Genomic DNA, 26,512 nt, shown 5'->3' on the forward strand with positions numbered 1-26,512 from the left:
ATTGTTGTATTAGAATATAGATCTCAGTAATTCAACGTTACATTGGTCATCATTTTTTATTACTAATAACTGTTTAATCCATTAAGTAAAACAATAAATGTTCTAAATATGTTAATTAAACCATTACTTTAACCCAAAAATGATTTCACTAACAAAATTTATCTTACCATTTAATAGTATTAATTAGTTTCATAAAAATGGTGCAATTATATGTGCAATTGCAACACCCAATTAGCTAATGACATGTTTCCTTGACTTAAGCTTGCGCAAAATGTTTGTTCACTAACCGAAACATATTTTTTATTTTTTATTTTGGTTAAAGACGGGATTGGAGGCAAACACCCCTCTCTCGCCATTCTCCGGTTCCCGGCAAAATCTCCGTTCAGGTAAACCAACATCCATCAATGTCGTTCTCAGGATTTTTAACATATCATTAAACTCCTTTCTTATAATCGGCCATTTTTAAATATTTATCTTCCCCGTATGTAGATTGTACCGGAGATTTGAGAGTATATTTTCTGTATATATACCATTTATGAAATCAAGTTGACTTATTTCCGCATGGAAGCTATTTTTTGCAGGATGTAGCTTTTGATTGTTGTTGGGTTAGTATTGTCTTTGTCTTTTGTTTTAGCCTTTTAGGGTTTAAAGTTGTGGGCAATTGGGTATATTTCGCGCTCTCTATGTGTGTGTTTCTATTTTTTTTTTCTCTGGCATTTTTTGGTTGCAGAGTTTTTTTTATCCAATTGTTATCTGATGGATCAAATGAAATAAGATTGTTTGCTTCTCATGTTTATTTGGTTTTATCCAGATTGTTACATTGTTGATAAGGAATAGTTATTTGTTTTTGTGATGTGTATTTTCAGAGTAGAAGCACAACTGACATTTCACATGCACCAACTAAAGAGATCACCTGGGTGGAAAATCAACTACAGGTAATGAAGTTTAATAAGTATCTCTAATACATTAATATCTAACTTTTCTCATTGTTACTTCCTTTTGCTTTTGAGTGGATAAGAAATTATGTATAATATATAGATATATAGGTAAATGTATTTTTTTTCCTACAGCCAATTATGTAATTTATATATATTGTTGAAGTTCTGATAGTTTGTTATTGAAACAAAGCACTCTCTGCTCCGGTACCTGATGTTGTCTTTACAACCTATCCAATCGTTGCTTGCTAGATTTCCTTAAACCATGCGTATGATAGGCAAACTGTGTTGATGCTTTTTAGCTAGGTGTTCTAAAATTATCATGCTTTACTTGTATGTCATGGTTTCTAAATGTGTATTATGCAGTTGTGGATGGATAGTGAAGCCAGTCAACAGCACAAGCAAGAACGTTCAAGAACAAGGTGGACGGCATCACTGGACAAGGTATTTGCGAACCTGGTAGTCAAGCAGATTAAACTGGGAAACAGACCAAATAATGTTTTCGACAAGAAAACGTGGAATCATATTCGTGATGAGTTTAACAGGCAAACAGAACTCAACTTCAATAACAACCAATTGAGAAAGCACCTAGATGTTCTACGGACACGCTACTATAATCTGAAGTCTGCTTATAATCCAAACGACTTTGCTATTGAGGACTCTTGTTGCATTGGATTTGACCTGTGGGAAGACATTGCGGTGACTTCTTTACTTCTGGGATTTGACTTCTTTTTCTTTTAAACAATATTTTTCTGTGTCCTGATAGATTGTTTTTGCAGGCACAGCCCAGACCAGACACCATTAAAGTCAAGGACTGCCCAATATATGAGCAGCTATGTGCAATTTTCACTGATACTTCACCAGATGGGAAATATGCCCAATCAAGTCACTTTGAAGGATTTGACAAATCTTTTGGGCATAATAATGTGATCTTAAATTCAGTCCCAGAGGCTGAAACCCAACATCCCAAGAATCCATCATCTTCAAGGTTGATACAAGGAAATGCTTTGTCACCAGAGAAGGTGACGAAGAATATAGCCGAGAGAAAAAGGAAACAACAATCTGAGACACGAACTTCGTTGGGTCAAAGCAGAAGAGATCAAGAAATACTTAAAGCCATGGCCGGAGCTATGTTAGAGATGGTTGCTGCTTCAAAGTTGAGGACAGGGATGACAACACAGATTGATGAAAGATTTAGTATAACTAATTGCATTAAAGCACTGGATGAGATGGAAGCCATTGATGAACAACTCTACTTTGCAGCCTTGGACCTCTTTGATGATCCCAACTTAAGGGAAACCTTTATATCTTTGAAAGGTGACAAAATAAGATTGACCTGGTTGCAAGGGAAGCGTGGTAAAAATATAACCACATGTAGTTTAAGTTAGTGGACGGAGTTTGGGCGTTTTGGAAGTGTAAAAAATCTTGAAATAGTTTAGTTTCGGCATAGCTAGTTTGTTCATATTGTGGCATCAAAGATTATTGGACAGGACTTGTTAGCAATGATATCAAGTGCACATACGCAAACATGCAGTTTTGAAACTTTTAGTTGTGCTTTTATAAACTGAGTATGTGAGATGCGAATGTCCAACACTGAAAAGGCCTTTGGACCATGTAAAATGTAAATTGTTAATGGGAGTGGTAGTATTAGCTAATACTCTGGAGCGGACTACTATATATTTCTTTATCAACAAGTCACAGCAACTTGCTAATGGGAGTGGCAATCAAGGGTGCCAACACATTTACTGGTAGTGTCGCAGCTAGGGGTGCAGTCGAACCAAGTAGCTCATGAGCTACTCGGATTCGACTCGTGACGAGCTCGGACTTGACTCGTCGGAGAACGAGTATTTCACGAGTTCGAGCTCAACTTCAAGCTCGTGAAAAATGTCGAGCTTTTTGGGCTCGATTCAAACTATTCGTGAGCTGTTCGAAGAACTCGTTTCGTCATTCGAGTAGGAGAGCTCATGAGATCGATCGGTAAGATTTCAGCTCGTGAGTCAAGGCCACTAACCCAGGTGCTGTAGGAGAGGAGGTCGGAGGTAAAGCTGAGATCTGACGAGTTCGATGACGGTAGGGTAGACTCAGATGTTGGTGAGTAGTTTCCTCATGACGTAGATTGACTGAAGATTATGATTGAGTGGAGATGAGGAGTCGGATTTTGGTCTCAGCAGATTCGACTGAGAAGTTAGTGGGAGGGGCGGTGGAAGAAGAAGAAGAGGGGTTCAAAACGACGTCGTTTGTTAAATCCTTATAAATAGCCAAGTCGAGCTCGAGAAATTTATTTTTTAAACGAGCCAAGCTCGAGCTCGAGCAGTTTATTTTTTTAAACGAGCTCGAGCTCTTGCTCCTAATACATTCGAGCCGAGCTCGAGCCAGCCACTATTCGGCTCGGCTCGTATGCACCCCTAGTTGTAGCTGCATTTTAATTTTGACTTTCTTTACCATTCAATCAGAGTTTCATATCTCAGCCTAGTAACTTTACTAGGCTAAGATATATATATATATATACTCAGTGAATTACCATTTATGACATCATAATACCATTAAGTCCTTAGCTACTCCAAAAAGAACATCAGTAGCAGGTTAATCTGTTAACAAGCATTCCATTTACGATACGTCTTACACCCTTTTTGTTTAGTTATTTCCACTGCACTTCATTATTAGCAATAACATATGCCCTACAGAATGTACAAGTATAACATTATACTCATGCCACCAAAACTTAATAGTATAAAAGATCATTTACTAATGTCACTCAATAAAAACAATAATCTCGGAAAACAACTCAGAATCCAAAAACTTTTATAGAGCCAATTACATCGAGAAAGAAAATTGTGATACACTAGCACAAAAAGGATCTGCCGTTGCACAGATATTCAGCTGCAGGCCTTCTCTCTAATTATAAAGTAGAAGAATGATAAAAGGAATATTTACATTTTTTCTCATAAAGTGATAAATACGATTTTCCTCTTTGCCATTCTTTGATCCTCCACCCAAAAAATTAGAAATTCTACTTCCTGCAATACCTGCTACTTTTAATACGAGCAATGGCCTGCATCAAAGGGTAAGTTGAACTACAAAATGAGAGGTTCTCGACTATTTCTTAGAAGCACAGAACACTAGTAGTTAAAACATAAGAATCAGAAAGTAGCCAGCACTTACCTATCCATTTGTGTATATGTATCATCTCCTGTTACAGGTAAAAATCAAGCAGCCTCATTATTATTTTTTGGATGAATATCATCTTTCAGCTTGTAAAAATCTAACATTTCTTCTTCCACCGGATGGGTCTTGCCTACTATAACTAGACAATGTAAAGGTTCTCCAAAATCAACCTTCTGAAGCTGCCTCATTGTACCAGCAACAATCATCTGATCCTCACTGCCAAGCCGAGCAAACCCCACACAATCAGTGTCTTCGTTGAATGCTTCCAAAAAAAAAAAGGAACAAATATGCTACAGTTAGTACAAATGATTGGTATTCTTCTACTTTAGAACTAAAATTTTTAAACACAGCAAATCTGAGATATAATTGCAATGCAACCCATAATTTTGGCAGATGAGAAAAATAGAAGGTAGATACCTTGCTCACATTATATGATTGTCATACATCCAGAGGATATGATACCCAAACAACAGATCCCAACTCGAGAACACATTAATGGAAAACAATTTAAACAAATGAATCCAAGGCATCTTTCATGGTAGATATATTCGATATATTTTCACATAACCAAAAGATAAAATTACAAAAAATTATTAACAAGACTATCATGATCCTATTCATTTACATTTTCAGCCCCACTAGACAGTTTACCTAACTTGTTCATTAGACCAAAAGCTTCAGCCTAAGAAAGCAATCTTTAATAAAAATATTAAGGAGATTTTAATTCATGATACTTACCAGATTCTCCTCTAATTTGCTCAACCTCCAAAAGCTGCTCAATAGCAGTGTTGATTGTCATAAATCTGGGTGGTTCATACTGCTTCTTTCCCCTGAAGAAGTTCAACAGGTAAACCAAAAAATGTAATCAGTAGAATGTAGAACTGTATGAATGATAAGAAGCATTGTCTAATACTTCTATGCTAAAAGTCGATACAGACCTGCACAAAGATTCAAAAGAAGGTTCTTTGACACGTATATCTGTAATGACAAAAAAACAATTGTAAGCTTGCACTATAAATGTATAAGACTTATGATTTTTATCTTTACCAGATCAGAAAGGAAGAGTTGACCCATGAAGAAACAATAATAGCTTTAAGATGTGAGTCATTGATGTTATTACTAACATATAAAAGACCCTTCAAGTTTATAGGAAAGAACAGAAGATAATCTCACCTAACAAGCACAGGGTGTGCAATCCAAGGGAACGATTTCCCTGAATTTTCTCATAAAAGCTATCAGGTCTCCAAGTTTCAGTAAAAAATGGAATTGAAACTGTCTCTCCATAACGGTAGAGTTGTAAACCACAAATTCCAACTGCATTCATCACTGATGCATTATAAACGACCTGGACCTGAACCCCCAACTTCTTGGCTCGCACAACCAGATCACTATGTGTTGTCGCTCTGCATCCCAAACCAAATTATAAGCTCGTGAAAGCAAGAAAACAAGAGTTGATAAAGAAAACACACCCATAACATACAAAGAGCCAAGCCCCATATTAAGTAAAGAAGATCCAAATAATTCTTTAAACCAAGTTCCACCAAAACACAAAAAAAAAAAATGACTATAATACGATCATAATTCAAATTGAAGGAAAAATATAATTCAGCTACTTGAGGCATTTGTCAAGCTCTCCAGAAAATAAAATATTACAAATTCCAGTAATGAGGAAACGAAAAGCAATTGAGAATACCCAAAAGGGTCACCAACAACCAGAAAAGCCACGTCAGAGAGTCGAGCTTCAGAGAGAATAGCATCAGCCTTCTCTTCTACCATCTCTCTATCAGCCACGGTAACTGGAGTTTCATATAGCTTTTCCTGACCAAAGAAACAAGTTTAGGGGTTCAGAGGAAACAATAAAAAAGTTAAAAGTGAAAGTAAAGTGAAATTTGAAAATACCAGAGTGGAAATTCCATCCGTAGAAAGACCAAAAGAGAGAAGAGAAGTGTAGGCTTCAATATAAACCTTCTCGCATTTTCTCACTGCTTCTAAACCTCTTAAAGTTATGTCTTTCTCGTCACCCAGTCCAAGACCTATTATGTATAACATCTTTCTCGTCTCTGCTAAACCCTAACTCCTCCCTACTTTACTAACTCAAATGAAACGAAGAAAAGGAAAAAAAAAAAAAAAAAAAGGGAAGACGCAAGTCAATTCAGAGGACAAGAGAGATCGAAAAATCGCTCAGGAGTTTGAAACTGTTGATGAAATGCTACGTCCAGAAGTTACCAACTCGCGGGGAAAGAGAATTGTAGCAAAGGTCTTTTGTATGGTTTAAAAATTCATTCTCTTCTCTTTTTGCCGCTCCGTAAGGGAAAGGGGTTTTGCGTAGTAAACTGAAGATTGATATCAATATTAGGGCATGATTGGGTCAGGAAAGGAAAATACCATTTCGTCCCGAGGTTTGGTTTGCGGAACCCTTTAGTACAATAACGTTTTTTGTTTTTAATCCACCGGGCAATGTATTCATCAAAAATTAGTATTATTTTCCTCAGCTAAGATCAAAAAAAAAAAAAAAAAAAAGAAAAAAAGCACACACACACACATATAAATATATGTATATGTATGCGTATGTATAAAAAGAGGGAAAATTGTACCACAAATCACAACTTGTACATCATATTAAGACATAAAAAGGAAAAGAAAATATACATATAAATAAATAGTGTGTTTACAGAAAAAAAAAAATGAAGAAAGAAAAGGATCTGTTCATCTTTCCTCCTTCCTCAACTTTGGCCTTTGTTTGCAGTCAAGAGTCCAAAATCATGGCTAACATTTTCTTGTTGATCTTCAGTCATCATCTTTGAATTCTCTGTATAATAGAAACAGACACTCTTATTAGCAATATGCTACAAATAATTGTCTTATTTTCCCCTTTTTGTCAATAGTAAGATCTCATGTAACACTTGAATCTTGATTGTCTCCAAAAGTATCACAAGTAACAAAAAACAAATATTGAATTCTAGGGATAAATAAGCAAATTATAATCCAGACGATCTTCAAACAAAGTCCATTGTAATAACTTTATGTATTATTCTTGAATGATTGTACAGAAAAACACTAACACTACAAGAAACTCATACCTGCGATCAAGATATCGAGGTTGAATTCCAGAGCCTTGACAAGTGGTGCATGTCAAAGAACCTGCACCATCACAATTAATGCACCGTGATACTTCTTTTTCATCCCCACCTAGCTCCACAGTAACATTGCCGCTTCCCATACAAAATCTGCATCTCTCTAAACCACCAAATTAAGTTTTCAGATGGTGAATATCATACCCACAATATAATAATAAGGGAAGCCCTAGCGACAACTCTCAATACACCATGAAAAATAATTGTCCATTTTGCTTCATATAGAATTTCATTGGCAAATTAAAAATGTTGAATAAAATGTCACAGCTAGTACCTAAAACTTGAGAAGAAACAATTTCATGAAATTAAGGAAAAAGGTTATGTAATGTCAAATTTCGTAAGGCTTCTGATTCATGGATGCTACTCTTTTATATGATTGATTCATGCCTTAAAATCCATGCAAATTTTAAAGGATCTATTCCATTTCCATGTGACAGCTATATACCCTGTAAAACAAGCATATGATTGGGAAATAGCACTCTATTTTTATGGAAAAGGAGAAAAACTGCCCTCAAAAGTCCAATAGATGAATATCACATATTCACATAAAACTATCACACTAAGTGATCTCTATGAACTCCATATGAAAGCTTCTTATAGTTACTATTTGATTATTTGACAGCTTATGAATATTAGTTGCTGGGAAACAAATAAGCCATGTAAAATTTAAAATAAAATTACAGAAAGCGAAGTGGATTTGCCACAGCCACATTGGTAAGTTATCTCTGCAAGGGGTGTTCTCAATGTAAACTGGTAATTCAACCTTTGTTAAGTATATGCTAACTAAATTGCACAATGGAATTCAAGAAATCTAGCTAGTGCACCTCAGGGCTGGCTGAGGAACTTAAACCATGGACAAGGCTAATAATTGGATATATAATGATAACAATGATTATAGAGATATGTATATGACATGGAAGGAGACAATTACTTAAGTTTGTCTATAAAATAAGACAGAAGAAACTACACGCAAACATGCAACACACAAGAGTTGCTGCTTCTGCGTCCACAACCTTGTATCCTTACAAAGCATGATCATAAAGCTTTCATTGGTATATATAGAGTTTTAGAAGTGTAAGCAAACAGCCGCACAATGTAGTAACTAACAAGAGTTGAAGACCGACTGAGCAAAAAGTAGCAAATACATATAAAATGGGTGACATTAATTGTGACAACTAGAAAAGTTAAAGCTCAGTTATCAAAGAAATCATTCAGGTAAATCATTTGGCAATTACTCAAGAAGGGAAAAAAAAAAAATTGTGACAGCTATTCCGAATTACAAAAATTTAATGAGCAAGACATGGCCACCCATGAGAATCTCAAGAAGGGAGAGTTACTTACGAGCACCGGAACCATTGCAGGGGAAGCATGGCTGAGTATTTTCTCGCTTGGCCTGCAACCAATTGGAAAATTGGTCGAAGTTTAAAACTTCAGAAAAAATTAAAAACCACCAAATGATTAATCTTGAACGAACAACTTACAGCATTGTCGATTTGGGTTTCATAAAAAACTGGAATACCAATCCCAACAGCGATACTCACAAACCCAACTGATATAGCCACTACCTGGATATGTTAATGTAAATTACGTACTCTTACATTTTAAGTTCATCAAATTTATCATTAAAAACAAAAAAGACTACGAGAAGGACGGAACGGACCGTGTTTTGATCAAGATCGATAGCTCTAATGCGTGGATAAGACGGTGGTGACAGTCGGTTTCTCGCAGATAAAGAAGCAGTGGAATGTGAAGAAAGCTTGAGAGGACAACAAAGAAATGGAGAATGAAGACAAGTAACAGAAGGTTGTATTGACATTTTTTCTATAATTTCAGTTGAAATGTGTTTTGGAGGCAGAAGGCCAACAGGAACAGCCTCCTGTCTATTTAGATATGTGGATGTCAAGCTTTAGACTTTAGAGAGAGAGAGAGTTGGTGAGTTGTGTTGTGTATCACAAACACCTGACTTGGCTCTCAACTTTCTCGTTTTTGGACTTGAATCAACCCAGCAAGAGGCCCAAGGCTTTCTCTGCCCAAATTGATGAAGAGGCCCTTGTTGCTTTGATCAACAAAATCCCCATCTGTTTTAACCTTTTTGTGGGAACAACTCAATTGAATCACAAAAAAATGCCATGGAGGGTTATAATTAGCCAGCAACGTATATGTTAATTGAGCAGTGGACTAATCATTAGGAACCGAACCAACGGATCTATTCCACAACGTCTCCCTATATAATATAGACTTGGTAAACAGACACAGTGAATGTGGAAATGGTGAAATTAACACCAAAATTTCTTGGAGAGAAAGAGGGACGAAAGATTGAGAGTGACAGGGCACCAAACAGACATAATTGAGAGCACGTGAGATAAGATAAGGGCCTTTGAAACCTGTTCAATTACATTGGGCGCTTGTCTCCTGATGTGGAATGGACCAGCAGTTGTGAAACGTAGAATCCAAAGCTTTGGAACCTTCCCGCACCACATGGATATATGCTTCCTTTTCTTTTTAACTTTCTAGTTTCCTTGTTATTTACACAACACACATGAAAACCTACTCATCATATTGATCTCTCTCAAGACTAGTAGTTGTTCGAAGAAGAAGCTGTAATGTGTTCCAATACATCTTCCTAATTCTATCATGCATAATTCTTAATTACTAACAGAAGGTTTTAGCTTCCCCAAGGTTTATGAATCGTGATAAAGTGATATAATATATAGCACCCAGTTCCACCGTCCTCTCTGTTGGTTCCCACATCTGCCTGCAACTCAAATTCAGAATCAACATTATTAATTATTAGCCGGATAACTTTAAGGTAATAACCATTAGCACCCACATTTATCCTAATTATTGTACTCCTTTTGCTGTGGATATTATTGCTCTTAATTACTCAAGAATAAAGCGATAAAATGAGTGGACCCTTAATCATAACATGTTTCACCCATGGTTAATTAATGACTACCAGTTGCTTAATCTACTGGTGGGGGTGGGGGTGGGGGTGGGGGATGACGCTAAAAGACACATAATACAGTTTCCTATACAACGTTAAAATTAAAAGCCACATGTTATCAATAGCTATAGCTGTGTATTGATTATTCATGATATTTAAGCTTGTTTCACTACCAGAAACTTAACCTCATTTAGAACCAAAAGTTGTGCAGTCAGATTTGTACCTTCCTTTTACAAGTTGATAATATTTGAGCTGTTTCAGTACCAGATATTTAACCTCATTTAGGAGCAAAAGTTGTGCAGTAAAATTGTAACCTACTCAGCCTGAGACCCTCCTTTTAGAAGTTTCATCAGCCTGTTGTCTGCAAATTAAAGTAGGCAAATTATTCTGTAGGGCGTCCTGTCAGAGTAAAGCTAAAGCAAAGATGTGGATTTTATTTAGAGAGTGGGACTCCATCCCAAAAGACATTAAAAAGAAGCCTAAGCCTATAGCATAAATGGACTTCAAATCATATTTCAAAAATGTTGTGGATATATAATAATATCATTTCTTTCTCTAGTCCACATGTGTAATTATACACTTTTGAGGGACTATTACGAAAAATAATCTCTCTCGTTATCCATTACCATTATACCGTAACGATTAGATACAGACTTTAACAGATGATTCGAGTACATTAGGTCACTGTTACTGCTAATTTTACAATAATGCCAACAAAATTTGAAAAGTCAGACATTATCCTTTTCAATTGTAGGGATAAACCTGTAAATTAGATATGCTTTAAATAGCACTGTACCTCACAGGTGGCAAACTTTGTTGTCTTGGAAAACATTTTACACGTAACAAGATAAAAGAAAATTTTAAATACAAATTAGAGCAGGAATATCCTGGACCACAGAAAAGTTACACCTGTTAAGCCTTGTGAAGGTGATCCGCCTGTTAAATTTTTAACGGTGATTAAACTCTAATATTCACACCAGTCTGTTGTTCGAACCGCACAAAAACCTTTCTCTTTCGGAACTCAAAATAAGATTTTAAGCGTGTTTATAAACGCTAATAAGCCGCAAGAAAAACCAAAGAAAAAGAGGGAGTGTGAGAGATAAAAGAGAAAAAACAAAAGAGAAATGAATTTTAAAAAAAAACGACCGCTGCTATAACTCTCTTTTCTCTCTCAATCTCTTTCACCGCCGACTTCGTAACGGCTAGCCATAGCATTTCGGCGGCGCCGATTGCTCGTTACGCTGTCTATCTTTTCTAACTCCTCCGCTTTTTTCTGATCTCTCTCATCCTCTGAAACTAACTTTTGTTTCCTTTCTCAAATTTTTTGTTTTGTTTTCTTCGTATTATTTCCGATATAAGAGTCGTTGAACGGTAATAATCGATCTCTCATTCACTCTTTACTCGGTTTATTTCTTCACTGATAACGAATTCGTTTCAAAAGAATATCAGTGGGATTGTCATAGTGGATAATCTTTTTATTTTTGTTTGTTCGGTGGTTTTGACTTTTGAGTAACTTCTAAGGCATTAGTTAGTTTCTCGAGGTTTGAACTGCACTAATGTGAGGTTCAGCGGAGTATTATTCGATTATTTTGGTACATTGTATTCTCACTTGTATAAAATTCTGAATTAGTTGTTGATTACTCTTATAAAAATCTGATTTTGAGTATTGTTGAATTACTATTCTGTTTGGCAAAATTAAGTTGAACTGAAGCAATTTTGATCAGCATTTTCCTTAGTTATTAATCTAATTATTAATGTTTGTCTTTCTTTGTGTTATCCGTCAGTTCTTAGGTTTCAGATTAATATTGTCGGTGGAAAATGATTGGATCGTTTCTTACAAGAGGACTAGTGTACGTTGCTGGCAACTTACTTACTCATTTTGATTTTTCTTGGAATGATTTTGTTATTTTTGTTGATACTGGAATTCTTTAAATATGCTTGCAGGATGGCTTTTGGCTACGCTTATCCCGCATATGAGTGCTACAAAACTGTGGAGATGAATAAGCCAGAGATTGAGCAACTTCGCTTTTGGTGCCAGTATTGGTATAATGAAAACTGCCGTTTCTTATTTTGTGTTATGCAAATATTTTTAATGCTTTGTGATGCGTGTGTATATATATATATATGTTTTGCTTTTGGATTACAGGATTTTGGTTGCAGTTTTGTCAGTTTGTGAGAGAATTGGTGATGCCTTTATTTCATGGTAGGGAATCTTAATTTGAATATGGTGTCAATACTTTGTGCTTAAATGTGTCTAATTTTTTTTTTTCTTATTCTGTTTGTCTATCTTGGTTTCTTGAAGGGTTCCTATGTACAGTGAAGCAAAGTTAGCATTCTTTATATATCTGTGGTACCCTAAAACAAAAGTATGTAAATTTATTGGGCAGAATTACAATACTTATTTCATGTGTAATGATATGGTTACAATTATATTGGTTCATAGTTTCTAATTTCCAATAATCTTTTACTTGGGTCAGGGAACTACTTATGTATATGATTCCTTCTTTAGACCATATGTTGCGAAGCATGAGAATGAAATTGATCGTAATTTGTTGGAACTGAGGACTAGAGCTGGAGATATGGCAATTTTATATTGGCAAAGAGCTGCAAGCTATGGACAGACAAGAGTTTTTGAAATTTTGCAGTATGTTGCCTCACAGTCGACACCAAGGCCTCGCCCTGCCCAGGTATGTATCAAGGCTGAAAAGGGTATAGAGCTAATTACACCATCTTTTGACATTACTATTTAGCATTTACTAGACTTACCATCTTGTTTTATTTTATCATCTTGTGGTAGTTTTTTTCTCTAGACATATGTTGTGCAAAGGCCTGATTTTTTTTGGGTATTTTCTAGATAAATGAAGACAATATTCTTGTGAATCTTTGACTGTTTGGCTGCACCTGGTTGCAGGCATCATGTGATGATCATGGTGGCCTCCTTCCATTGATATTTCTGGTTAATGTATCATGTGAGGTTCTAACCAAAAAGTTTGGGGAAAAAACTGCCATGCTATTTAGAGTAGACTTGTGATAATTGACAGACACTATTGATGTAACTAAAGAATCAATGTGATGATGAGCTGAAATTTGGTGGTTTGTTATTAATTAATGGCTTGCTGGCAGTTGTAGCACTGGGATGAAATACTTGCTCTGATCTTCTGCTCAGATTGACTGAGGAGCCCTTACAAATTTGGATTTAGAACTGTTGAGATCTATGTCCATAAACTGGCTGAGTGGATTTGTATTGTCAGTAATTTTTAGATCAATGTGAAAATAGGGTCTGTTATCAGGCGCAGCATCCTAATTAAGAAGTGGTTTAACAAAAATCACAGTAGTTTATTTAATAGCACCTGATATGTTTCCCCTAGGTCATAGTTTAACTAAACTAATTGCTACTTCTCTCAGGACCTTGACATTGGGCCTACCAGAGGACATATTTATTTGCATGATTATTACTTTGTATTTGCATATTGATGGTTTGGGAAGATGTAATGTTTGAATAATATTAGCCACTATTCTGTCGCAATTGATCTTGTACTTTGACATTTCAGTCACAACAAGGTGCCAGGGCTCGCCAACCTACTGCTCCCAACCGCCAACCAGCTACTGCAACTCAACCAGCGACTGAAGAACCACCATCTCCAACTTCTAGTACGTCGTCAAGTCAGCACCAAGAGGAAGTAGCTGAAGAGGTGGGTCCGTCACAAGTGCCTCAAGCAGCTCCTCCTGCAAGAGCAAATTCCCAGAAGGCCAATACTGCTACCTCAAACACTCAAAAGGCTAATTCAGCATCCTCCAATGCTCAGAAAGCAAATTCAGCAGCCTCAAATGCTCAAAAAGCAAATTCAGCATCCTCCAATGCTCAGAAAGCAAATTCAGCAGCCTCAAATGCTCAAAAAGCAAATTCAGCAGCCTCCAATGCTCAGAAAGCAAATTCAGCAGCCTCAAACGCTCAAAAAGCAAATTCTGCAGCCTCGAATGCTCAAAAGGCAAATTCTGCAGCAGAAAGTACCAGCCAGAGTATGCCAACTGAACAAGAAGCAATGCAGGTGGATCCGGTGTCTTCTGCAGCAGATGAAAATGCGAATCCTCCTCGGAAGGAGACTGTCATGGAAGAAACCATTCGGCGGGTAACACGTAATGGATTGAGAAACCGTTCTGCATCAAACCATTAAACAACCAAACACTCAGTTTCAACTATTTTGAATTTAATCCGTAGGTGGATAATAGGGGTATTGTATTACTGTAATAGACATTGATGTAAATTTGTTGTCGTATTTAGTTTCTATTTCATTGGTTGCTTAATTTTTTGAAGATGAAATGGAAGAAAAGGGATGGTGGGTTGGTGAGAGCTGGGTGCCACCAAATTCATCAAGTAGGTGAAATATATCCTTAAATAACACACAAGCGTTAACAGATTATGTAAGTGGGCAGTGTTCTGAGTCAACTGTTACAAATGAGTACTCTGCGTTAACTGTTTCTAAAAAGTGGAATTAGATATACGACATGATTACGAACAAGTTATCATCATAGATAAGAAATTAACTAACTTTATTAAATTGTGATAGTGAGATGTATAAAAGTCGATGATATGAATGACGCCACAATGGATAAGAAGACTACCCACCCAATACGGTAGTTTGCTCGGGAGTCCACCGAATTGGAAATTTTTCAAAATTTCTTCATTTTTTCTGGGTATTTTAAATTATTAGGTATACAATTACTGTATGATATTTATCTAGTTGTTTTGGTAGTTGGTGGAATATCAAAATAAAATACGAATTAGGAATGGAGGGGATTTACCCTTTATTATATATCAACTTGTTGCCAAATGAAAATTAAAAACCACAATGCTCTGAATTAATTCCTATATGGAAATGGAATTATACAAATACATGTTTTATATTAATGGTGAATGCACATTGTGAAAGCATTTATATAAAATTATAAATTACTCATTGCTAACATCGAGCCGGCGGTGATGCTGGTGCGTCCTCCATTGATGTTTGATGATAGGTTTACCGGTATCTGAATGAACATGTTTGTGATGAAATTGGACGGAAGCAAAATATAAAGCAAACTGGAAGAACTCATCAACAAGGTTACATTTACCAAAACCTTATTACAAAGAATCTGTTATCTTTATAAATTATTCAAACCTCTCACCAGATATCTTGCCTACATCTTCATGATCGAAAACAGATGCCAGGATTATTAATATAAAGGAACTAGCAAACTTGTTGGACATGAGAGAGGAACGACGTTCCACACTTCCCCACATCTTTCTAAACTTACTCATTAGTTATTACTCTAATTGAGTTAAAGGAAGAAAAAGAAAAATCTAGCTACAAAATTTACAGTTCAAAATATAATGGAAACGTAATAATATTTTGTCAACCTTGAGTAACAAGGACTTTGCTTCTCATTTACCAGTACCAATGTCCATTTAATGATGCTTGTAGCTGAGCCAGTGCAGAGTCATCGCCAAGGAGGTCACCTTCCTTTGTCCAGAGTTCATTTACTGTAAGCTGTAGAGAAAGTATATGGTAAATATATACATTTTCCTGACGGTTAAATAGGGTAAAATTAACCTTAAAGCTGACCTTAGTGCAAGACCAGATCCAGCATGTTCCAGTAATCGTGATCCAGTCATTCAAAGTTAAATGTATTAGTTGCTCCACAAATTTGTAACGCTGACTTCAGGATCTGAGCTGAACCAATAATCATCATCAATCTGCAACATTTCAGACGCACACAACTTAGGTCAAGTTCCTTTGATTTGAAGACCATGGAAAATTAAACAAAATAAACAAATTGTAGGAGAGACACTATTGAAGTTTCCATATATACTTACATCGCAGTCTGAAAGAATTATCTTCTGAATCCCAGATGCCTCTGAGCTCATTGAGCTGAATGTTTCGCAACTTTTCCAATTATCCTCACGTTCCAGAGACAGCCCAACGTTTTGCACTCCGCATGGGCCACAGTTCCAAGTAGACGGATTTGCTGATTGGGCCTGCTCAACAGTTACCCTATCACCTTGACTTTGGTATTTGCTGCAATCACCATAAAAATAGCTGTTAAGAAGATGAAAGGCAATACAAGCATGTACAAAAAAATGAAAAAAATAAAGAAAGAAAGAAACCAACATAATGTGTCATAACCATGAAAACTCATCACCTAAAACTAATTAAGACCCACAATAGCCCACATTAGTGTACTTTAGAGAGAGAGAGAGCCATATAAATTATGCATGCTTGATTACAAGAAAAATAAGAATACCTCAGAAGGTACAAATCAATTGGCCCTGTGGTACTTCTAACAATCATTTTGTATTGACTTTTGGGAAAACCAATATCCTGCTCATGATAATAATCAAGCAATCAGATAAAAATACAATTCAAATAATTCAGACCAAATCACTCCACACACCTCATCAGGATCAGAAACTTCAATATAGCTTGCTTGAGGAGCTTTAACTGCAATCAGTGTCTCATTCTGTGACAAAAATAGCAATACCAGACTTTTGTTCAAGAGACCATCAGCTAAAATAAAGATCTCAAGGAAATTCTGAAATTTACAGAGAAATTACCTGGAAGCATGGAAGACTGGCAATATCTTCCTCTGTCAAAAATAAGTACCTAAGTACAAGTTTGTAAATTATACAATCAGAAAAAGAGAGACCAACAGGAAAACTATTATGTGGAACCAAATTTTATTCTCGATACAACTTAAACAACAGAAATATATACTTTTGATGATTCTCATTTTCCTCCAAGACCCTCAGAAGCTCTTGCTTTTCCCTGAAGAAAGCACATGACAGCTCAATACATGAGACAGATAAAAAATAGACTGACAAGTTGGAAAAAGTCATAGTTAACTGACCTTATGCAATCATCAATCCTGCATTCTTCAGCATATAAACTTTCAACCTCAGCCTGTCATGAACCGAGCATAATAGGTAAACAGAAAGACAAATTACAGTAACGTGCTTCTTCCAACAAGCAGGAAGCTCAAATTTCACTGAACCAAAATCATTGTTGTTCCTTCTTTTATCAATTATAATCAATTAAAAGGAGCCTAACCATATCTTACTCTTTGATATCACTTCTTATCTATAACACTCATTAATCAATCTTTTTTTATGTAAATCTTCAGATGACTATTATGACAACAACCTAAACCTACATTTAATGCCAGTTCCTATTAGCACAATGAAGAAATGAATCTTCTAGATTATGTCTATTAATCCTGTTAGTGTGCAAACTAGTTTGCGCAGCTCGAACAAAACATCTGCCATTGAACACCAAAACAGCCAAGCCATAAACAAAATTAAGTTACAATGATAACCGATGTGAGAATTTCTATGAAGTCAGCATGTTATGCATAGGCAAAGGTGACAGAGAACTGATCCGGATCACAAAGCAAACCATACAACGCAAGAAGCTGAGATGCTTATCAACCAACATAAAAGTTCCTTCACAAAATTCAGCAAATGAGAGATAAATATCAACATAAAAGAAATCCAAATCAAAATTTTCACCTTCAATGTAGCAACTTGATCATCCAACTCCTTTGGCCCTAAACTATCAGATCCCCTGTTTATGAGGCCCATTGGTCACAATACGTTTATAAGTTCAAAAAAAGGTAATAAAAAAATATCAATATAATTACTTCCAGCGTATGTGATTCTTTGAAGTTTTCTCTATCAATCCAATTCCTTCAAGGACATTAGTTATATCATATATCCTCCTCTTTTGGACCTGTTGAAAATCAGAAAATTAATACAACACATACAAACAGAAAGAAAATTAGTCATAACAAGACATGCCACTAGATCAAATTATGGCTGGGAAACACTTATCTAACATATGGGTAAAAATTGCGTCAACTATGATTACAACACTGATTGTATTCGGAGAAAAAAATTCACAACCATTACTAGGTGATTAAAACTTTCAAGGGAATTGTTAGAATGTAAGGTTTATACCTCCAACACTTCTGCAGTCCGGTTCAGATCAAGGGTGCCATCTTTAGCCTCATGAATCAAATTGATGAATTTCCTTGTTAACAGGCCTATCACGAGAAACAACACAGTAAACCCTCATACACATATACAATTGCCATCTCATAGTTGAAACTAACTATTCCACAACACACACCAAATGAATGCATAAATGTCCATGCTTTTATGCACGAGTGAGATAGAACCAAGAAGTAACTCAAACAGACTATAATTGAGCTAAACTTACCTAAAGAACTGTCATATCGGCAACTATTAGCTGGATTCCAACCACTAGGAGCCTCTGGCAATGAAAGGAGGGACAATATAAAGGTCAGCATACCTATCAATCATAATGGCTCAACATATTGACATATGCAATGGTAAGCAAGTAAATGGAGACGAAGGGCATTACCAACATTCGGTCTTTGAGTCACAGACTTTGTATGTTTTAAAACCTTTGACTTGCTATTAATTTTACCACCTATACAAGATTCGGGTTCTAGCAAAGGATCATTGACTACTTTTCTACGTCGAGGAGTGGCTGCTTGTCCAGTGGTCTGAATCAAACATTTGCCTGATTCATTTGTTTGCTTCAACTGCAAATATCATTAAAGCATTCACAATAAATACAACAAAGGTCATAGAAAAATAAATAGATTAATTATACAAGACGATAATGAATCCACCAAGTCAATTCTTTTAGTAATGATTGTAAAAAATAAAATCTGCCGCTTTGCATAAGCCCAGATCAAAACTCTATAAGATGAAACCAAAGCTAATTAAAGTGGAAATCAAGCCTGCCACTTGCAACACCAGCCACAGCCAAATACTCAAAAGTCACCGTCAATTCAAAAGCAGTATCCTAATTCAGAAGTTTTCAGTTCTTTCCTATGATATCCTTTAAGCACAGCTTAAGCATAAAAAAATGTTACAAAATCTTAAGAACAAAATTTTGAGGGTAGTTCAATTTGAATCAAGATAATTCAAGATTATTCTAATGTCCAATAGTATCGGAATAAGCAACTGACATTATCCAGTTGTACAGAATTTAAACCTTATTGAAGCTAGCACTATAAAATAAGAATGGAAAGGAACAATGAGCTTTTCAAATCTCTTGTTACAAACTAAAAATTAGCTTCAATTCTCATGTGAGATATACTAGTGAATGGATCATCACTGTACCATCATATAACCCTGAGTATAGCCATAATTACTGAACATTGGGAAAGAATCCAAACCCATATGATTTTGAGTAATAATTATAAAATAACAGTGGGTCCTTATTTTGTTTTACAGAATAAACACGTTTCATTCTCCAAACAGCAACTGCATCACAAACAAATAAAACCCCTCTTTCATATATCACATGATAAGTAACAATAGAAATCCAATTTGTCAATATAATTTCCTTCCTCAAGTGAGCAATGAAGCCAGGAAAAATTATAAAGTAATAATAAATTTATTATACATGCACAAAAGTACAGAAATATAAAACCCACCTAAAATATAAAATACAATTTGGAAACAAATGATCATAATCATAAATGATAAGCTACTCAGTAAACAAGAACATAACCTAAGGTAGCAAGTCATGAAAAAATATAGATAGATATTTAATAGTCAAAATAAAAAAAAAAAAAAAAAAAAACCTAGAATTCAAATTATGAAAAGCCAAAAACAATAATGTCGACAACAATAACAAACAAGTGTCACATGCAGAGAACTGATTATTTAACTCACCGCAAGCCTAGCAAAAGCGGAATGTGTGTCGTCCCTGTGATTAATATTATTAGTAATATGAGAAGAATGATTGATGATAGTATTATTAGTATTATTGTGAGGAGAGTGATTTGAAGGAAAGGGAAGCCTGCCAAGGAAGGAATGGTAGAGTGGATTAGTAGCAAAAGAAGAGGACGAAAGAGTGTGATGGTGAGGATTTGACTTAAGTAACTGAAATTGAAATTGAGAGTGGTGATAGGGTCGGGTCGGATCTTCGCTGGAGTTCGCCATTACAATTAGAATTACTGTGTGTGAGAGTAAAGAGGTTTGAGAGGGAAATAGAATACGAGATTTGATTTATAGATGGGAGGGAGATTGAAGAGGGGCGGCAATAGAGTGAAACTAAAAGATAATGAAGGGAGCGTGAATAAACCGCGCAGTGGAAGCGGTGAGTTGAGTTCGAATGCTGACGGCCCACCTTCTGGCTGTCCTGTCACAGCGTCACTACTTCCTCCTCTCCCTCTGTCGTACAAAACATTTTTGATTTTTATGTCAATCAAATTTAGGCCCAAAAGGATTACTCTAACTCTACTGGGCCCAAATATTTAGTTTCCCTCCAATTTTACTGTTTTCGGATGGTATAAATTCTTAATTTTTTTTTAAATTATTAAACTCTCCAATTTCAAATTATAATGATAATAAACTGTGTATGCCTATAGCAGAGTGCCGATATAATACTCAAAAAATTAAAAACATGGTTGAGCAATGACTTCTTTGAAAAAATAAAATTAAACTTGAGTTGTTATTTTTATCAAATGAAAAAGAAATTACAAGCTGCATGCCCCTGCCACTTGGGAGTTGCCGATTTAGAAACATAAATAATGTTAATCGAAACAAATGGTATGCTAGACCTAGTGTACATTCTCAATTGTTGCCTTGGAACTGGTATTATTATCAGCTGCTACATAACCTAGTCCCACTCAGAATGTACCCTCCAAATCCACTCATCTGCATGCATGGATGAGTTCTTGATGGAAGAACCTGCAATTTATCACATCACCTCCTTATCAAACAAATAAATGCTAATCATTTCTACTTCTCCATGCAAAACTACATTAAACCATGGAATCTCAAGTGAGATAAAATTACAAAAACATGAAAACTGCTGCTGACATGCTGTTGGCCAATTAATGATAGGTCTATTGATTTATTTCTCAAATATTCTTTTCTTTTCAAGCCTAACCCCTCTTGCAGAAGAAACATTCTATGGAAAGAGTCAAAGGTTTTCAATAACATCTGCATAACGTTGACAACTTTTCAAAATTGGTGAGTTCTAAATCTATAGCCCCAAGAACATTCTACCATAAAATGTTTTAGTAAGAGAAAAATAAGTTACTCAAATAAAGCAGAAAAAAGGAACCTGATATTCACGAAGCCAAGGTTCTGAAATTTGCAAACCAATTGCCATTTTCCCAACCTGTAGATTGTGCATGCATGTTGCAAGAGGCTGCGGTTGAAAAAAAAAAAATATGAAGGCATGCTCAATAAATGAATGCCAATCCATTTAAATTTGACCCACAAGAAATACCGAAAATAACTACATAAAATACAGAAAGGCAACATTATATATATATATAGGTCATGAGAAATTAATGCATGTGCATGGTGCAGAAGCGAGAAGAACATATTTAAAGACAGAATATAGCAAAAGATTCAAGGTGAAACGTTGACCTCATCATATTTAAAATGTGTACACCTGAAATTTTTAGAACTCAGTTCAAATCATTTAGAGTACAAATTTAGTAGATCAAGTTAACCACAATTATTGTCCACGCATCAGTATTACTGTTCTAGAGCTTCATTTTTAAAAAAAAAAAAAAAGAATGGGACTATCTACTTTGAAATAGAAGTCACATTTAAGCAAATAACCTGCAGATACTGGTGATAGATTGCAAAAGGAGCTGAATATGATAAAAGTGGCAGGAGATCTTTAACTAAGCTCCATGAATCAAGCTCCGGCGCAGCAATTATTAGGCTGCAAAAAGATTTTCAAAGTAAGAAAAGAGCACATGCTTCTTTAGATTAATAAATCAATCATCAACAACCATAGCTACCTGGAAAAACCATTTTCTTTCCACAACTTAAAGGCTTCTTGTGATGCCTTCTCCCCGGCTTTTGGGGATTTGCAAACCTTGTTCACAGGAGAAAGAGTAGCCTCAGAATTAAGATCAGAAACCCCATTTTCAGAAGGAAAAGATACATCTTCCATGATAACTGATGAAGAAACTCGCTCCTGAACAAATCAGGACCCCAATAAAATCAGACAACTGAAAATTGAAACCCATGCAAACAATAAGAGACTCAAGTTTGACTGGATATCCATATTACACACGTGTTCATTCTGGTCACTTTGCTCGGAAGTTTCATTTTGAGATAGACTAAAATCAGTCAGAGAAGCCCGCACAATCCTGAACCAAGAAAAGACATAAGAACTGTTACAAGACACTTCTCTATTAGAAAAAGGGACAAAGGGAAAACGGAAGAAGAAGAGAGAGTAACCAATTCATTTTCCATAACACAAGCCAAAGCTAGCACAAATATAGTCATTCTACTCATAGGTAACCCATAAAATGCAACAAGAAACAAAAAATAAAAATAAAAATAAAAATAAAAATTGAAAATCTAAGCATATATTTATGCAAACTGAATTCTTTCCACCGGCCCTGCTTTAAAACAATTTCCAACATAAACTCAGCAGCTTTAATTGAGAGGAACCATAAATATGTTCTCAAGCAGCACCACTAAGGAATATAATAAAGCTCAAAGAGAGATGTACCTCTTGCAAATTTGATTACAGAAGTTAAATATCCTCACTATATCCATAGGATACGGTGAATCTCCAAGAGAAGTATTGCAAACATAACCTGTACCTGTAGATGAAAGGTTATCAGAAAACAGAGGGCATACAAAAAATTTGCTCTAATCTGCGTGAAATAATCACAACCACTAGCATAAGAAACCAATATATAGTGGATAAGAAAATTTCAGAATATGATCCTTTTGTGATTCTTTCACAAATCTACAACTGGTTAGCACTCCTCAATTTCTATGGGCCCCAAGAAAATAAAAATCATTGCAAACCTCCTAAGCGTTCAGCCACAGCACCAGTAAGAAGGCCACCAACCATATCAACCACAAGAACATCAGAATTGGAGGTTACATTTGCCATTGAAAGAAGAAGAGACAATGTATCCACTCGCAAGAATCTGCATCACATGCAAACAAGTAAGAAATAAATTCCAAGCATGTATTCACAGAGTTAATCAATCAGATCAGAATACAAAAAACCAACCCATTTGTTATGACTTAACACCATGAAAATATTGATATAAAGACACAACTAGCTAAAACCTAAATGTCAAAGAATCTCACCATAAATACCAGCTTTCAATAGAAAACAAATAATATACCATAGCACAAGAATAACATAAAGGATACTATTACAACAACGAAAGTATCTTCACAATATTCTTTAAGCAAGTTATAGCAAGAACTATAATCAAATAGCTGAGACCTTAAAAAATATAAAAACAAAAAATAAATCAACACAAATCTGCTTTAAACAACGATATGACTTGAGTTACGAGTGGTGATAAGATTACCCAATTCTTGCTGGATATTTCTTGAAGTATGCCTCACATATACTGAAAAAAATAAAAACCAAAAAGGATGAGAAACACAAGTCATAAAGCCAAAGAAATCATTTGACATCATCATAAAAGCACTTAAATGTTGAGAAATATTTAAATGTGATCAATCATTATGTGAGAAAAATATTGTCCATTAAATTATTTTATGCATAAAACCACCATTGAAAAGGTGATAGCAGCATATAATCAATCATTTCAGATGGTATCATCAGTTTTCAAACTCTGCGAATTATCCCAAGATCTTCTTCTTAGTAAACTTCTCTCATCCTTAAATCCATCACACTTTCACCTCATCTAAACTATGCTCTTGCTCTTATCTTAAGATTCCCTTAAATCAAATTATCATACAAAGGCATATCACAAAATTGTTCTAAGAAAATCAACCAACAGAAAGAAACTTTCATGTTCTCTTTTGAGTTGGGAGAGGCAGGCTATCCCACACTGTCAGTCTTGAATCCATAAAGTCATGGGAACTTCAGCCCTAAAAGTCAATTTAAAACTTGATGTTCAGTAGAACTTTCTCTTTTTATTAGAAACAAGGGAAATAGGTTGTTGAGAGTGGACACCATACTCAGTCAAAGTAAGTTTTCTAATTTACTATCTACTAACACAAAATGTAATAAAAATATATATAAAGTTGGACAATGACTCCTAATTAGCAGGAAAACTTAAAAGCATTAAAAACATAATATATCCAACTGAAATTCAAAGTGAAATTTCTAGATCCTAACATCTAGAACTCTACCTTAAGAATAAAACCAGTAGAGTGATCCTATAGAGTTCAGAATCTAATAACAAGTGAGTAGATAATGACACATTAGATCCTCTATATATATATATATATATATAAGAAGTAAGAGTGTTACCTTCGAGTAAAAGGACGCCTTACAAGGACTCTGGGTGCATACTTCTTTTGCTTTTTAAGCCTATACTTCTCCTGCAAATGGATCAGACACCGGACTTTTTTCAAATGAGCACTTCCTGGATGTCATGTGTCCGCCATAAAACATATTCAGAACAGAAATAACCTTGCCTGTGAGAAAGATGTTTTCTTGTCAAATGTTGCGCTGTTAGCTATGAGCGCTTCAACGATTTCGTCACCTGTCGCACCCTGTCTGCATGAAAAGATAGTTAAAAAAAAAAAAAAAAAGTGGTCATTTTTATTTTTTCATGAGAACATCTTAAAGAAGATAAGAGCCTCATGCACCAAACTAATAATATGTTCTCACCGCCTCATTGCATCTATATCTTCACCAGTTAAGCTTTGGGCTTTATTATTATCGACAATAGCTCGATTGTCTCTTAATTCATCATTTATTTGAATAGTTTCTTTTTCTTGAATATCATCTGAAGAGGAAAAATCCAACAAAAATATCAGAATAATGTATTCGTATTAACCAATCGGCTCCCAACTTAGCTTAAGCCACATGTAACAAGAATGTACTGTCTGAAATGCTCAATTTTGAAAATGAAGTTAAAAATAAAGGCACTTATCAACCATGTGAAAAGAAAAAAAAAAGGGTAAAGCACTTGATCATGAAACAACTTGAGTTTACTCAAACTAACCTTCTTTAGCTCGAGATAAATAAGGCCCTTCCTTTCCATTATCAACTTGAAACAGACAACCGAAACGACAGCCAATCAACGGCTGCAGGGAACAATTCTTATTGCCAATTTTCAACGTCCTGCATAACTAATCAATTAAAAAACTATGTATGCATTGAGTGATTTTAAATAAAAATAATAAGAACTTACGAGCCGGCAGTGAGACGAGCAAAAACCAGACGGTCGCCGTCGTTGATGTCTAGCAATACACTGCAACCTTCCCATGTCAGTCTAGGATTTCGTATTGGATCAGATTGAAGGTTATATTGCGACATCCTCCTCGATCCTAATTGAACAAATATAATTCAGATAAAAATAAATAAAATTAAAGCAGGAACAAAAGTTTTCACTACTGAAGCTTACACTTGCTGTACAAATCAAAAACCCTGTAAGCTTAAGCTAGGGTTTAAGTGGGTTTACAAGTTACAACAGGTGACAAAATTTGGGCCGAAAAAATTGAAAGTTGGGCTAAACTGATAAGTTAGAATTCAGACTATTACTCCACCACCCACCCACTCCCAAATTTGTAGAATATTTATCAATCTTAAAAAGGAAAGTGGGGTTTAATTTAATAGAATAAAAATTGAATACGTAGCGATGCAATGCAAAGCTTAATTAGTTTGCGGCCAACTAATAATTAAAATACGTTAGATGCACATGCCCTCTCTTCTCTTTGAGAAAGTAATTTGGCGTCTACTGTATGATTAGGTTTAGACAACCAGTAGCTGCACATGCCCTTTAACAGTAGTGATTATTCATTTACAATATTTGTGATTGTTATATAGCATAATTGGTTATAGAAAACAGTTATTCATTGCAATTATTTATTCATGGATAAGGGATACAGAAACAGGGCGATCTGTTTCCTTAACTTGAGGAAGCACGACACCGCATGCCTTCTAATCTAACAACTTCCAGAAAGAGGTTTTACTTTTTGTTTAATAATGTATAATTATTTGGGTTTGTGAGGACAAGCGAAAATGAAGCTAGTGGCTTGCTGCACTTTCCATGGCTTAAGTAATTGGTAGTTTGGGAATCTTAATTAGATGCACCGAAATATAAAGGAAACCAGAGACATTGAAATGTGGAACCCCAATTCCTTCTCCGTGTTTTGTATGATGTCTCTTTGGCTCTTGCACTTTATCTTTTGCTAACTTTTGGAATCTGGACCCCTATTGCGCTGCAGAAATAAACCTAATCTTCCACTATTTTTTTTTCAGGCCCACCGTATAGTCTTTGATGTTTTAGGCAAATTTTGATGATTGGATAATTGTGTAAAATAAAAAATAAAAATA

General features: G+C 35.4%; 6 protein-coding genes across 10 annotated transcripts; 2 read left to right on the forward strand and 4 right to left on the reverse strand.

The window, feature by feature from the left end:
• Window positions 1-285: 285 nt before the first annotated feature.
• On the forward strand, window positions 286-3,411 carry LOC116141881 (L10-interacting MYB domain-containing protein-like). The gene is made up of 4 exons (XM_031427355.1): window positions 286-386; window positions 867-935; window positions 1,302-1,634; window positions 1,715-3,411. Exons 3-4 carry the CDS (start codon window positions 1,308-1,310, stop codon window positions 2,321-2,323), a joined length of 936 nt encoding a protein of 311 aa, XP_031283215.1. The 5' UTR covers window positions 286-386; window positions 867-935; window positions 1,302-1,307; the 3' UTR covers window positions 2,324-3,411.
• A 250-nt stretch (window positions 3,412-3,661) lies between these two features.
• Window positions 3,662-6,496, reverse strand: LOC116141785 (probable diphthine methyl ester synthase). Of its 3 annotated transcripts, XM_031427262.1 has the most exons (8): window positions 6,000-6,495; window positions 5,794-5,918; window positions 5,274-5,503; window positions 5,039-5,078; window positions 4,839-4,930; window positions 4,271-4,362; window positions 4,098-4,125; window positions 3,662-3,987 (listed from the first exon to the last, which is right to left on the reverse strand). In XM_031427262.1, the coding sequence occupies exons 1-8, from the start codon at window positions 6,147-6,149 to the stop codon at window positions 3,971-3,973; spliced, it is 774 nt and encodes a 257-aa protein (XP_031283122.1). In that variant the 5' UTR covers window positions 6,150-6,495; the 3' UTR covers window positions 3,662-3,970. The 3 variants fall into 3 exon arrangements, with proteins under 3 accessions (XP_031283122.1, XP_031283121.1, XP_031283120.1); XM_031427261.1 differs by having other exon boundaries at window positions 3,662-4,125; window positions 6,000-6,496; XM_031427260.1 differs by having other exon boundaries at window positions 4,098-4,362; window positions 6,000-6,491.
• Window positions 6,497-6,666: 170 nt separating this feature from the next.
• LOC116141901 (protein disulfide-isomerase LQY1, chloroplastic) lies at window positions 6,667-9,165 on the reverse strand. Its single transcript, XM_031427379.1, has 5 exons — window positions 8,895-9,165; window positions 8,716-8,799; window positions 8,576-8,627; window positions 7,181-7,337; window positions 6,667-6,909 (listed from the first exon to the last, which is right to left on the reverse strand). Exons 1-5 carry the CDS (start codon window positions 9,048-9,050, stop codon window positions 6,888-6,890), a joined length of 471 nt encoding a protein of 156 aa, XP_031283239.1. The 5' UTR covers window positions 9,051-9,165; the 3' UTR covers window positions 6,667-6,887.
• Window positions 9,166-11,233: 2,068 nt separating this feature from the next.
• LOC116141907 (HVA22-like protein i) lies at window positions 11,234-14,483 on the forward strand. 3 transcript variants are annotated; one of them, XM_031427387.1, is made up of 7 exons: window positions 11,234-11,549; window positions 11,970-12,028; window positions 12,123-12,221; window positions 12,325-12,381; window positions 12,481-12,544; window positions 12,656-12,865; window positions 13,730-14,483. In XM_031427387.1, the coding sequence occupies exons 2-7, from the start codon at window positions 11,997-11,999 to the stop codon at window positions 14,351-14,353; spliced, it is 1,086 nt and encodes a 361-aa protein (XP_031283247.1). In that variant the 5' UTR covers window positions 11,234-11,549; window positions 11,970-11,996; the 3' UTR covers window positions 14,354-14,483. The 3 variants fall into 3 exon arrangements, with proteins under 3 accessions (XP_031283247.1, XP_031283244.1, XP_031283245.1); XM_031427384.1 differs by having other exon boundaries at window positions 11,235-11,549; window positions 11,963-12,028; XM_031427385.1 differs by lacking the exon at window positions 11,234-11,549 and adding an exon at window positions 11,556-11,770 and having other exon boundaries at window positions 11,963-12,028.
• Window positions 14,484-15,392: 909 nt separating this feature from the next.
• On the reverse strand, window positions 15,393-20,407 carry LOC116141886 (transcription factor E2FC). The gene is made up of 13 exons (XM_031427361.1): window positions 19,924-20,407; window positions 18,596-18,779; window positions 18,431-18,484; window positions 18,169-18,254; window positions 17,853-17,941; window positions 17,722-17,776; window positions 17,064-17,116; window positions 16,931-16,981; window positions 16,771-16,819; window positions 16,611-16,676; window positions 16,461-16,537; window positions 16,033-16,234; window positions 15,393-15,912 (listed from the first exon to the last, which is right to left on the reverse strand). Exons 1-13 carry the CDS (start codon window positions 20,191-20,193, stop codon window positions 15,847-15,849), a joined length of 1,302 nt encoding a protein of 433 aa, XP_031283221.1. The 5' UTR covers window positions 20,194-20,407; the 3' UTR covers window positions 15,393-15,846.
• Window positions 20,408-20,685: 278 nt separating this feature from the next.
• LOC116141876 (tRNA (adenine(58)-N(1))-methyltransferase non-catalytic subunit trm6) lies at window positions 20,686-26,092 on the reverse strand. The gene is made up of 14 exons (XM_031427347.1): window positions 25,581-26,092; window positions 25,368-25,503; window positions 25,179-25,297; window positions 24,842-24,959; window positions 24,646-24,727; window positions 24,479-24,549; window positions 23,565-23,606; window positions 23,044-23,168; window positions 22,739-22,832; window positions 22,295-22,370; window positions 22,017-22,195; window positions 21,832-21,937; window positions 21,323-21,409; window positions 20,686-20,943 (listed from the first exon to the last, which is right to left on the reverse strand). The coding sequence occupies exons 2-14, from the start codon at window positions 25,490-25,492 to the stop codon at window positions 20,857-20,859; spliced, it is 1,311 nt and encodes a 436-aa protein (XP_031283207.1). The 5' UTR covers window positions 25,493-25,503; window positions 25,581-26,092; the 3' UTR covers window positions 20,686-20,856.
• Window positions 26,093-26,512: the final 420 nt, after the last annotated feature.

The sequence above is a fragment of the Pistacia vera genome, unplaced genomic scaffold (assembly GCF_008641045.1).
Source record: "Pistacia vera cultivar Batoury unplaced genomic scaffold, PisVer_v2 Contig400, whole genome shotgun sequence".
NCBI lineage: Eukaryota > Viridiplantae > Streptophyta > Magnoliopsida > Sapindales > Anacardiaceae > Pistacia > Pistacia vera.